Raw genomic sequence first — 13,809 nt, 5'->3', positions numbered from 1 at the left:
GGTGGAGATGAGTTTGTATTCTAGGGCTTTGTTCCTTAGTTTAATTTACTTTTTAGAGTGGAGTGTGATTGGATAGATGAGGTTGTCATCATTATGAGTGTCATTCTTGCTGTGATGCTTTTTCAGAGAAAGGTTTTGTAATGTTTCCTAAGGACAGTCAAACTCTGAATTCACCTAAATCTGTTTTATGTGCATCAGCAACAAAACAGGTAATGGTGAAACAACGGTGCTTTGACTTTAAAAAAGCACATCAAGCAAAGAGTTGAGTTTTAATCCTTTTACCTTTCTACTGACAATGCTGCGCTGATATTCAGCTACTTCACGCAGGAGCTGCTGTGTCAGGTTCTCTTTCTCCTCATCTAACCTGCTCTCATGTTCAAGTTGCTGAAACTCCAGATCTTCAAAGTGTTTGCTTTCTACATCCAACAGATCAGCATCCTTTAAAGACAAGCAAACATACAAACACAAAAAAAATCTTGCATTTACAGTGATCAGAGAACAGTTACTTAACAGCATTAAATCTCAGGAAAAACTTCCTAACTGTAAGAACAGTAGGACAATAGAATAAACTGCCTGGGAGGTTGTGGGAGCTCCTTCACTGGAGGTTTTCCAAAGGAGGCTGGATAGCCATCTGTATTGGACGATTTTTTAAACACAACAAATTCTGCATCTTGGCAGAGGGTTAGACTAGATGACCATTGCAGTTCCTTCTAATTTGGTTCTATGAATCACAGTCTAAAATTATTATTCAATTTCATTCCACAAATCTGTCCGAACAAATAGAAACTTGATTTCTTTAGTTAGGATTAGCATCATCATAAACATGACTCATCTTTACTGTGGAGTTACTTCCTCAATTACTCCCAACATCCCACTATTACACAGAATTCTATTTCACAGAAATTAAACATAAAAAGATGGAATCACCTGTGCATACACACATTTGAAAGAATTTTCTATTCAGAACATTTTCATACAACATGCTCATCACCACAGTGTCTGAGTGCTTTCCAGTAGTGGATTAAAAAAGTGACTGACATCTGTCATTTTTGTCCTTTCATCCTCTCCCCAAGGGAAGACGTGAATGTTTTGTTTTGGATTTTTTACATGTAATATATATACACACACATTGCTAGCCATTTGTTTATCTTAGAGAAGGCAAAGTCAAAGAAGTGCACCTTGCACTTGGAGTGGAAGGTGGTCAGGTTTATGATGGTTCTTAGCTTTTAGGGAGTTCATTCCACAGTCTTGGACCAGCCCCAGAGAAAACTGTTTTCTGCACAGATGAGCTTTACCCTAATGGCAGAAAGTCCCATTGTCCCAGAGGAGCACAGTTGTTGACCACAGTCTTCATCCCAGAGCCTCAGTTGATGTTTTAGATATGCTGGGCCCAGGCCATGGAACTCCTTGAAGGTAAGGACTGAAACCTTGACTCTGATTTGATAGTCTATGGGAAGACAGTGTTGAGAGCAGAAGACAGGTTTGATGTGCTTGCGGTAGCCAATGCTGTTGAGGAAACATGCTGCAGCGATTTGTTCAAGTTAGAGTTTCCTAAGTGCTGAAAACTTAAAAGCCCAGGTATATCACATTGCTGTGGTCCAGCTAAGAGTAAACAACTGAGGCCAAGTCAGCATCCACCAGGATAGGGATGGGGCTGAGTCTCCTAGCCCATCAAAGACGATAGAAGGACAGTAGTGCACTAACAGCACATTGGTTCATATTGTCTCACTAACCCTTTCAACAACCACATGTGCCAACTGAATAGAAGACGAAGAAAAACAATTTCCAAATGCTAGCCTCAGAGATCTCGGAGAGAAAAGAACCCCACAATGCCGTTTTTACAGTCTTTTTGGTACCTAACTATACTTAGACTGTACTTTCACTTTGTTATGTTACAGGCTATAAAGTCAAGTTGGACTGTATAAGTATTGAATAAAATGCAAGTGTGCCACTGCAAAGAATGAAAGAGTAACTCAGATATGTAAATCAATTGTGCAGACACAACCTCAGGAATGACATTTTCAATGCATGATTCAGATTAAAAACTAAATTATGTATTGAAGAAAATAAGTATGCACAGCAACACACAGAGACCAGTTTACAGTGTGGCAAAAAAGCAACAGATAATTGTGTCAAATAGCAAGGAGTGTTAAGTTTATCCTAATTACTGAAATCAAGTATTTGTCTCTGCGTGTTCAGTTACAGGGTGATGCTCTAATGTCCATCTAAATATCACAATTCTTATCAGCTTTCACATCAGCCAACAGGCGCAGGCTGTTAATTATATGTGACTGGTTTACAGCTTTTAAAATAGTACAAAAAAAATTTAATCCACTGATTTGCATTCTACTCAATTGTCACCATGCAACATATTAATTAAGAATGCACTGAAACAAATACTTAACCCTTACAACTAAGTGCAAAAAGTTTGCAGATGCTTCTTTGCATATATGAGATAGAATATATTACAATTAACTTAGCAATAAAAAAAAAAGTTTGTGCAATCTTGAAACTTGCTACTGACCCTCTTCAGCTGCTGCTGTAACTGTTCCCTCATGGATTCAGGGCAATTATCAAGCTGGGTCTTCTGTTCGGAGTAAAGCTCCTGAAGCCTCTCTAGTTTTTCCCTTTCAGCATCAAGCTTTATTTTTTCCTAAAGTTTGAACCAGAAAATAAAGAACAGAATTACCTTCAAACCCAAGCAGTTGTTAGCAATTATGATAATTAATGAACTCTAAAAGCCTAAGCATGTAGTTCAAAGACAGATATTCACTGTTAGTAGAAATTGCAATGATAGGGTGTAAAGTTGACATAAAACAAAAATTAATCATTGCAGTGGAGTAATTAATTCTCTTCCTAGTCCTTGTTCTTTGTGCATAGGAGTTACATTCCTCCCGCTCCCATGCTCAAAAGGCATTGGCTAGCCTGGTTCCATCTTTCAAATCTAATCTAAATCTTTCTTATCTAGTAAAAAATGGTTAAGGAAGCAGCAGGCATGTTAGTCTGATAATGATAGAGTGAAGTGAAAAAAGTAGTTTTTGCAAAGAGCAGGGTGAAATATACTCTGGTTGTACAGGGAAACTGAAACTCTCAAGATGAGTAAACTACCTGTCTACTTCCTGAGCACAGATTAACAAGCAGTAAAATGATGAAATGAGGCAGATTACGGTGAAGTAGTATGTTTGGGACAGGAAATTCTGTTTGAGTATCTAAAACATATTGAACTTGTTCAGTTAATCCCGTAGGGAACTGTTTCCTGTTCTCTAGGCTGCTTTACATACTCCTCACTGAAAACTCCAGCCGTGTCCCTAAATAGATGTTCTTTTCGTCTCTCCAGAGCTACATGAAATTCTTGAATGTAACTTACTCACTTCAGCACTGGCAAACATACTTGGGTACATTCCCCTAAACATTCTTGTAACGTGTCTGGAAGGAACAGTATGCCTGACATGCCATCGAAAGCTGCTGCCAGACATGTACAATTCCAGAAACCTTGATGGGGTAAATTAGTCTCTAACAGAGGATACCATCAAGAACCAGCTTCACCTATGAAGACAGCCAGGCTTTCTTAACACAATTTTTAGTCAGCTGCTGCTCACAGACTCACTCCAATGTTGTTTAATCCCTGCTTCTCCTCCTCCTCTTTGAGCTACACACGGGCTTCTCATTTCGCAACAGACCTCCATGTCGTCTTGATATTTTAGGTGCCTTAAATGTTCCAGCCTCTTTCTTTGAACCTTCCAAGGACAGCTGAATTCTGGACTGCTACAATACCCACTCATTTGTTCTCTTCTCTATCTTCTCTTTCTCTCTCTTCTGAAAACGAGTGCCTCTTTTCAGCAGCTCCTCACACTCAGGTTTTGCGGTCACTGTACATGATTTGTACACCTTGAATAGACACTTCTCTCACCATACAAAATCTTCTGTTTCACGAGCGCTGAATGCTCTTTCATATTCTCTTCATTATTACTGAAACCGTCCTCAAACCTTCATAGTACCATGGAGATGAGGAAGCAAAATGATTTTGTTTGTTTAATCTCCTTATATTCTCCTCTCCTCTAAAACGGGGGTAATATCACTTTCTCAGAGTACAGCACCTTGTTAGGTTTTTTTAAATGTTTACAATCAGGTCTCATGTGAATTGAAATGCTCGTTTTGGTCATTTTTAAGGCCATGCTATCAGGCCACAGAATTGCCCAGAACAATGGACATTTTTCACAAACTCAATAAAAACCTAGAGATTGAACCATCATATTCAGTCATCTGGACTCCACGCCCTCATCACTATTCTCAGACAACATAAGCAGCGCTCACGGACAAGTATGGAGCAGTCCCGACTTGACTGAGGTCACACAATGAGATAGCAACGTATAGTTGAGAGTAGAACCCGGGAGACATAACTCCTAGAGCTCAATGCCTCATCTATTTATTGTCAACTGTTCTGAGATCAAACTCATTCCACACAGGCCACCAAATAGTCATCAAATTACTGCTTTGTCACTACTAGCCCAGAATGCGGCAGACAGAGTATCTGTCAGGATTTTGACAAGGATAATTGGGACCGAGGTCAGCGCAGGGTCAAACCTGAGGCTGAGAGTAGCAGTGGAGTTTGTAGTCAAGTTCCAGGCTGCGGTTGATATCAAGGAGCAGAGTCCAAATCAGGTTTCAGGGTCTGGGTCAAGAAGCGAGGTCCAAATCAAGCTGAGGTTGAAGCCAGGAGTTCAAGAACTGGGAGCAGGAATGGTCATGACAGCAACAGGAGATCACGGCTGTTGCCCAGACACTTCCTGGAATGCCTCGTGGGCTTATATAGGGCGGGGAGCCAATCAAGAGCCATGAAGCTGCTGCCTGTCAGACCCCTTGAGGCAGAACTTCCCATGGTCTGTATCCATGGGATACAGCGGGTCGTGGCTTGTGGAGCGTGAGCTGGTTATAGCTGCTGCTGGGTAGCAGCATGGTGGTGTTAGCTACAGAGGCCTGGGTTTGAGACCTAGGCCTTGCAGTCGCTCACATCCTGAGTCAACCCTTCCCCCAGCATAAAAGGGAATCTAAATATTTCATAAATCAATACCCAGGTCTTCACAACCCTAGCTGTCAGTTTCACATTAGTCCTAGACACCATCAGATTGCTATGTGGGTGGGATCTGGAAGAGCAGAGCAATCTACAGCAACAAGAACTACTGCAACCTCGAGCATAGTTTCATTACTCCAATAATAGCTTCCTGGAGATCCAGGCAACCTAACGATCACACTAACTCATGCAATAATAGGCAAGTCAATCTAAGTGTGAACAGCTAACATCAGCAAATATATAACTCGCTGAGGACCATGCCAGAAATATTATTACTTCCACCAATAAACCAGTAAGATAGTCCTTGAAGACGGAAAGTAAATGATACCCATCTCTTCTATTTATAACTCAGGAAGTTCTAACATCCCAGCAGACTGGCTCACTTGTGCAATCATAGCAGGAAATGTCACGTTGAGAATTTAGAGGCATTATATGTTTTGCATTTGGTAAATTCCACCAGCACTACTGACTTTGCATTGGTTTAGTTTACACGTTGATAATCTGATAAAGAAGTGAACTGAATAATAAGTTATCTGCACTTCAATAGTATCTTCCTCCTAAGATCTGAAAGAGCTTTATAACCATTGGTTAAACCTAATGGCTCTGTGAAGTAGGTACTACTGTCCCAGACACTACAGACCGCAGAATGTGGTGCAGACTGTTTAAGTGAACTGTCCAATGTTACAGTCAGTGACATAGCTGTCACTAGAACACATATGTTCTGGCTCCCTGTGCGGCTCTTTAACCACATAAACATCCTGACTCTAAAGGATTTCTGCGATTTTAAGAGAAGGTTTGGAAAACTTGTAGGAGAAAGATACAATTTAAAATGGCATTGACCTAGCTAATAAATGTTCTACTGTTATTGTATACACTGTGGTACTCCTCCCTCCCTCTCTGTGCTCTCCTCCAAAAAATGTATTACAGAGCAAAGTTATAAATGTGAGTTAAAGCTAGCTTCAACAACAGGGAGAGCCACGAAGTCAACTTCTGTCTGTTAAACACCTTCCCTGCAATTCCAACTGCTTTCCAAACTCCAGTCTTCATTCCATAACAAAATTAGATTCAGATGAGTTACCCTTTAATCAACACCTATTTTTGCAGGAGAAAAGGAAAACCCAGGAATGAGACATGTTGCCCTGCCATATTTTCTACTTTGGACCATATTCCACCTTCAGATACAGGTGCTCATCGCCCACTGAATCTAACTGCAGATACATGTAAGTATCTGGGGGGGTAGGGGGAAGGAAGAGGGGAATTTGGGGCATTTAGAAGCACCTTTGAAACAGATAATTTTGCCCAGTAACCAATTATGGGATACATAGGTGGTATATTTATTACTTTGAAATATGAAGCAACCTTGATAATTAAATCTAAAGTATTTGTGATTTGGACACTTATTTACTGGTCTTGTACCTCATTCAACACAACCTTTCTTAGAAAACTGACCAAAAGAAACACCAACATCTGTATGCAAGCTATTACATTTTCTCTTTAAATTCAAGATTTAAGAGGACATTGCAATAAGGTTAGTAAGCAAGAACTTCAACCACCAGCTTTATTTTGGACGGCCACGGCATGACACATTCTGTGCATGATGGCTTTGTTCAAGTGAACCAGCAAAGTATTAATAGCACAAACAAAAAAGTGTGCTTGAATACAGGATCCTTAAATAAAAGCTAAATAGGAACTGTACAATATGACTGGCAATGCAAAATTAACCCAGCATTGTGGGTTTGTTAGGAATTGGTCATTTAGGATTGCAGCCTGGATTCTGACATAGTATAGTCTTCTGTTTTGATGATATTAGTGGGGGAAGGGTTTGATCAGTTGTTTTCCTTGTACCTCGCAGTTGGGAGGACAGGAGAAGAACAAGCTGGGGAGAAACTTTAAAAAATAATTAGTGGAAACTATAAAAAAAATTGCTCAAGGTCATTGTGAAAGGGACTGCATGGCTTGGGTACAAAGATCTGACTCTGCTGCCTTAAAAAAAAAAAAAGCCAAGAAATTTTTATTTGACATGAGAAACATGACAAAGAAGAAAGAGCAAACAGGCAATTCTACACGCAATAATAAACGTTCACCAAAGATCCAACACAGAGTCAAGTCTCCTACTTCAATTACTCCAATTTGAAATACCTCAGGTTCTGCATCAGTCAGGAATCCAAACCCACATCCGTTTAACAGTGTTCTAAGATAGAAGACTTTATATGAGGATGTCATTCCCATCATGCTTATTACTCTTTCAAATAGACTAGACTATTGAATCACCAGTACTTCCCTAACAAATTCTTCTAGAGCTTTCCGAAAAGCAAGCAAGGACCTAAACGGGTCTTCATTCTGAATAACATCTCCACACACTCCAATGGTTTCCACGTACGGCCAGACAACCGTAACCACATTCCAGAAAAGCCCCCCTAGGCCTACAGTCAGATAGAAAGATGTCATAAGAACTGGCCAGCAAGCAAAGGAGGAGAAAGAACATTTCTTTAGAAAATCAGTGGCTGGCCTGTGTGAGCTGATTCTGGTTCATGGAGCTCAGCTTAAGAGGCTGTTTAATTGCAGTGTAGACATTCCAGCTTGGGCGGTAGCCTGGGTTCTAGGACCCTGAGAGGTGGGAGGGTCCCAGAACTCGGGCTGCAGCCTGAGCCTGAATGTCTACACTGCAATTAAACAGCCCCTTCGCCCAAGCCCCTTAGCTAGAGTCACCTGGCATGGGCCAGCCATGGGTTTTTAACTGCTGTGTAGACATACCCATTGGTGCCAACTGGCAAAGGGTTCACTGTTCTTTAAAAGCAACTCCTGTCTTAGACCTGACAAACTCACTATACCTAATACCCATTTTCATGGTATTTACCCATAATAAAGAGTAGCATTATGAGGTCTCCCTTGAAAACTTGTAATTTAGTGCTATTCATAATTATTGAGAGCGGTGTGTATGGGTAATATTTAAGAAATACTGTAACTATAATGAAAACTATAACCCTATAGCAGGGGTGGGCAAACTACGCGTTTTAAGCCAGCCCGCAAGCTCCTGCTGGGGCGTGGGATCTGCAGCTTGCACCGCTCCGGCGCTCCAGCCAGGGCTGGGGTGGGGGGTGCACCACGCAGCTCCCAGAAGCCGCGGCATGGCCCCGCTCCAGCTCCTATGTGCTCCAATGGCCCCCCTCCAGAGCGCCAATGGGAGCTGCAGGGGCGGTGCCTGTGGATGGGACAGCATGCAGAGCTGCCTGGCCATGCCTCCGCGTAGGAGCCAGAGAAGGGACATGCCACTGCTTCTGGAAGATGCCACCTGGAGCCTGCACCCCTGAGCCTCTCCCCACGCCCCAATTTTGTGAGGATTCATGCCCCTCCATACAATTTCTATTCCCCGATGTGGCCCTCAGGCCAAAAAGTTTGCTCACTCCTGACTTATAGCCTTGGAGCGAAAGTGAGTCACCAGAGAATGATATGTTCAGTAATGGCCTGTTCAAGCAGGAGGGAGCTATCAACCCTCCCTGGCTAGCTGAATATGTAATGTATTGCACAATTGCAACAACTCAGAAAAAGCAATGGAAACCATCAAAGATACACTATAAACATGGCTCTATCAAATTCATGGTCCATTTTCATAAATGTCATGGTCACAGCATTTTTTAAATCTTGAATTTCACAGTTTCACATAACTAAATCTTAAATTTCACAGTGCTTTAACAAAACATGAATACATATTTAAATATAGCAAAATATAAATATGTAAAGCCCATGACGACACCCAAAAAGTGACAACAACCCCATAGCATGCCACCCTTACTTCCATGCTGCTGCTGGCAGCAGTGCTGTCTTCAGAGCTAGGCAGCGGGAGAATGGTGGCTGCTGGCCAGGCACCCAGTGCCAGCAGCAGGACAGGAATAAGCGTGGCAATTCCATACCATGACACTCTTTTTTTCTGCTCTGCTGCTGACGACGGTGCTGCTTTCAGAGTTGGGCGCCTGGCCAGCAGCTGCCGCTGTCCAGCTGCCCAGCTCTGAAGGCAGTGAAGAAGTACAGTGGCAATATCACAACCCCCCCTACAATAGCCTTGCAATCCCCTTTTGGGTTGGGACCCCAGTTTGAGAAATGCTGCTATAGGATAAAAGTACACAAAAGACCAGATTTCACAGTCTGTGACATGTTTTTCATGGCTGTGAATTTGGTGGGGCCCTAACTATAAACATCAAAACCACTTGGGAGTTAAAAGGAACAATATGACAGCGAGGGAACCGCTCTGGCTAAGATTAAAGACAAAAGACTGATTCACTGTATCACAGTCCAGAGAAGACACTCGGCACCCATTCACTGAGAAGGTACGTCAGTGTGTAGGGGTAGTTTATGAAAGATGAGGTCCTGGTTCCTTGGGGCAGCAAAGCTGCAAAAGACTGAACTTTGGGGTGAGAATTGACTCTATTAGATAAAGAAGGTAACTATTAATAAAGTGTAAGCCTTAGTTCATGTTTTATTATTTTGTTTTATATGCAACCATTTGTTTCCATCACTTTCACTTGTTTCTATTTGGGTCTCTATTCTTTGTTAAAGAAATTTCTTTTTGTTTTACTATAACTGAACTCAAGTGCTGTGTGTGATTCAGGAGTGGTGGGCTAAGATAAAACTGGCAAACCGGGGTACACTCTTCCTTTGGGAATGGAGGATCTGGGATTTCTCCAGGGGCTGGATACCACAGGGGGACACTTTGAAGGGACTCTGGGGCTGAGGTGCATCTATTGTCAACCAGCAGGACTAGTCCCAGAGAAGAGTGCTTGAGTGACTGACAGGCTGGTTGTGTTAGGGATCTGACACCAGGTGGCACAGGCAAGCCTCCCTCATGCAGAAGGAGGGTGTCAACAAGGTGACTGACAGCCTCGGGTGCCCCGAGAAGTGTCACATCACTATATAGACATGTATATCCTCCCAAGGGGAATCTCACTTTGTTCACAAAATAAAATTCTTAGTGGCATTGCGTTCTGACTATTTCAGTGGAAGGAAGACGCTTTGCTTTTAGTGACTTGCTATCAGTAGAGCTATAACATCTGTAGGGAATTTGTCAGGATATATTCCACCCCCCAAAAGTCAGCCTTAATCCTCCAACTAGACAGCAGGTGGGGAACACACCCCTTGATGGTCAGACAGTAAAGGAGGCTAATGGAAGAACCGTGAGACAGGGCTGAATGTCACCCTTTCTAGTGTTTCTAACATATTGCCAGTTTCCCAAAATTGAAAGCACTTGCAAGTTGTGGCTGGATTTCATAAAACAAAGAGGGCTGCTTGACATTCTAAGAACAAAAAAACAAGGATGGAATGAAGCAGACATATTGTTTGCTCTTCCCTCTGTACTTTCCCCTGTTTCTTTAGGGCCTGTTTCCCACACTCTTTTGTCTTAGGAGAGAAGCACAGTTGTGGATGAAAGCTGGCATAATTTAATTACTAATGGTAAAGTTAAGGTTATCACTGAGTGGTGGGAAATGATAGGTGCCTGCCAGACATGGGGAAAGGAACATGACACAAAAGGGAAAGTCATTTCCTTTTCTTTTCCCAATACTTCTCGTGGTGGAACAAGGGCATGCTGTTTCTCATGCATACCATAACAGATGACATACATTAGGACATATCGTAGGAGGAGCTCACTCATCTGAATCAGGAGCTTTCTATCAAATGCTGCAAGCACAAAACAACTACAAAGCTAAAGTAGGGTTACCAGACGTCCTCTTTTTCCCGGACATGTCCGGCTTTTCGGCACTCAAACCCCCGACCGGGGGGAATTGCCAAAAAGCCGAACATGTACGGGAAAATGCCGGCCAGGCACTTCCCCTCCCGCGGCGGCTCTGCTCCTCCCCTGACTCTTCGGCTCTGTTTAAGAGCCAAGCTGCCCGAGTGCTACTGACTTCAGGCAGCCCCCTTGCCTCCGGACCCCAGCCGCCGGCCGGGCACTTCCCCTCCTGGGCTCCGGCAGCGCAGGGTCCGGAGGCATGGGGGCTGCCCGAAGCCAGTAGCGCTGGGGCAGCTCGGCTCTTAAACAGAGCCGAAGAGTCAGGGGAGGAGCAGAGCCTCCGGCCGTGGTGGCTCTGCTCCTCCCCTGACTCTTCGGCTCTGTTTAAGAGCCGGGCTGCTCGAGCGCTACCGGCTTTGGGCAGCCCCTATGCCTCCGGACCCTGCGCCGCCGGAGCCCGGGAGGGGAAGTGCCCGGCTGGGGGTGCAGGGTCCGGAGGCAAGGGGGCTGCCCGAAGCCCAAGCGCTACCGGCTTCACGGTTTGCCGGACAGCCTCCAGACCCTGCGCCCCCGGCTGGGCGCTTCCCCTCCCGGGCTCCAGCTGCGCTGGGGAAGCACTGGCCGGGGGCGCAGGGTCTGGGGGCTGCCCAGCAAACCGTGAAGCCGGTAGCGCTCGGGCAGCCCTTTCCGCGTGGCTGGGAGTGGGAGGGAGGAGGGGGCGGAGTTAGGGCAGGGAAGGGGCGGGGCTGGGGTGGGGAAATGGGCGGGGCCAGGGCCCGTGGAGGGTCCTCTTTTTTTATTTGTTAGATATGGTAACCCTAAGCTAAAGCAATTCTGTATTAGACTAAACAATACTGCTGCTTTAAGTACAGCCCCACACTAGCAGACATCAACTTTAAAAAAAAAAAACATCGTTTTTTTCCAGTTTGTCAGCATTTTAATATTCAGTACACCTTAAGAACTTCAGATCTTCCAAATACTGTTCAATTTTCAACTAATTTAGTCTAAAATATCCTTAAAGTATTATCCCCATTTCACACACGGAGAAACAGAAAGACGTTGCAACTTGTTGACAGACACACAGCAAGGCAATGGAGAACTGGGATTCCTAAACTCAAACTCTGAGCATGCTTCCTTGTTAATTAAAAAAAATCTTTCTTTCTAGAAAACAACACCTTCAATAGCACTACCAGAACAGAAAAAGTAACAGTCTTCCCAGCTAACCACAATATCCTCAGCAGCACAAAATGCTTTAAATAAGAAAACTTCAAAATATTGGACAATCTTAATACATACTGGTTGATGACAAGAGGATACAAAAGAACAGGTATCTTTCTAGCAGTACAACCCACTGTTCAATTTACTTTCTTCATAGCTGTCTAGGAATGAACTTGAGGTTTCCAATTATCCATTATCACCTATAATGATCCTTTTCCCTTATCAGTATCCTCATTGTTGCCAGACCCTATTCACAGCCTTTATGGACTTAAGCATATTTGTTACTTTTAGGTGGTAACCAGTAGTCTTGACTTCAATTAAATTACCCAACTGCTTAAAATTATACATATACTTAAATATCTTGCTAAATTGAGGCCTTAGTAGGGAAGATGTACAAAATTATGGAGTTATTAATCTGTCTGATTCTTTAGGCTTTGCACATTTTCACTGCAGCACAAAAACAATAACCTGAATTTTAGATCCAGGAGATTGGACTCTCACCATTAGAACTACCGATGTGTATTATTTTGTTTCTTGGAGTCCCTTTTAAAAGATTGGCAGACTGGCATCTTTTCCTTGGCTCAGTTTCTGCAATCCTTACAGTACAGATTTGGCTCTGATGAGCCAAGTTTCAAATATCCTGGCATGTGTGAGATGTTCTGTTTTTTGCCCCCAAAATACTTTCACAAAATAAAATGTAAGGCGCATTATCCTCTGCCAACCACTCCCTGACTTCTGTATGGAATTTGCTCTTGAGGAAACAGGCAGCAAACACTATGGATGATAAGAGTCATCATTGTAGAATATACATTTCAGCAAGACATGAGAGGGGTCCTACAGAGGAAGGATAACACTTCATTCCTAAAATTTAGGTTTAAGTCTCTGGGCCACTTATTTCCAGGCAGCAAAGCCTTTCTGCCACAACTTCTATTAATCTGTGCCAAAGTTCACAAGCACTGTCCTTTTGTCATGTCAACCTATTCATTATTTCATTTTCTTTTTCACTAATTTTCATCTCTATTTTTTTCAAATTGCGTTAACTTGGTTATGCGTAAACCAAGTCGATGATGGTATTCAGCTACGTATGACAAAATTTATTTGCACATCTGGATAATTCAACATGGATAAATATAGTTTTATACAACTTTCATAAAGACAAATATCACTCATGGACTGAGATAGAATATGGCAAAAGTTCATCTCAAAGTGTAATTCTGAGGAAGCTGTCATTGAAAATAGCACAATGGAACAGAGGTGCTAATTCAGCCTTCACAATTGTGTCACTACCACAGGGATCGACAACCTTTGGCATGTGGCTCGCCAGGGTAAGTACCCTGGCAGGCTGAGCCAGTTTGTTTACCTGCCAGGTCCGCAGGTTGGGCCGATCGCGGCTCCCACTGGCCGCGGTTCACCACTAAAGGCCAATGGGGGCTGCGGGAAGCAGCAGCCAGCACATCCCTCAGCCTGCGCCGCTTACCCTGGTGAGCTGGGTACCAAAGGTTGCCAATCCCTGCACTACCACATAAGTAGAATGCAGACATGGTCCTTCCAGTAAATAGCAAGTTAGGGAAGCGGGATGGGGTGGAGGGGAGGCAGGAGCAGGGAATGTTTATTTTTTGTACTTGTACAGTTTGGTTCTATCCAAAGAAGGCAGGTTAAAATCATTTTGTCAAAATCTGTAGTAAAGTTCTTTCCCAGGAAGCATGAAGCTACAACCAAGTATCAAATTGCATTAGTATTGAATTATTTCTGGTACTGCCTCTGCCAAACTAGAGCATATAATCAATAGTTTGCTACT

At 43.2% G+C, this 13,809-nt stretch overlaps 1 protein-coding gene across 49 annotated transcripts in view; it reads right to left on the bottom strand.

Annotated features, from left to right (window-relative positions):
- The window catches only part of PHLDB2 (pleckstrin homology like domain family B member 2), a 169,898-nt gene that overhangs the window by 38,662 nt on the left and 117,427 nt on the right, over window positions 1-13,809 (bottom strand). For 40 of the 49 annotated variants that reach the window (XR_010599682.1, XM_065588426.1, XM_065588475.1 and 37 more), the window contains 2 exons: window positions 2,525-2,653; window positions 283-438 (listed from right to left, as the gene is read on the bottom strand). Coding sequence is in view for 48 of the 49 variants with exons in the window: in XM_065588426.1 (XP_065444498.1) it covers window positions 283-438; window positions 2,525-2,653 (285 nt within the window). In the remaining variant the exon portion in view is untranslated. The remainder of the gene's footprint in view (window positions 1-282; window positions 439-2,524; window positions 2,654-13,809) is intronic. The other 9 variants (XM_042853759.2, XM_024103539.3, XM_065588691.1 and 6 more) reach the window with 1 other exon arrangement.

This window comes from Chrysemys picta, chromosome 1 (genome assembly GCF_011386835.1).
Source record: "Chrysemys picta bellii isolate R12L10 chromosome 1, ASM1138683v2, whole genome shotgun sequence".
Lineage (NCBI taxonomy): Eukaryota > Metazoa > Chordata > Testudines > Emydidae > Chrysemys > Chrysemys picta.
The sequence above is the reverse complement of the archived record's forward strand: the minus strand, read 5'-3'. Positions and strand labels throughout refer to the sequence as shown.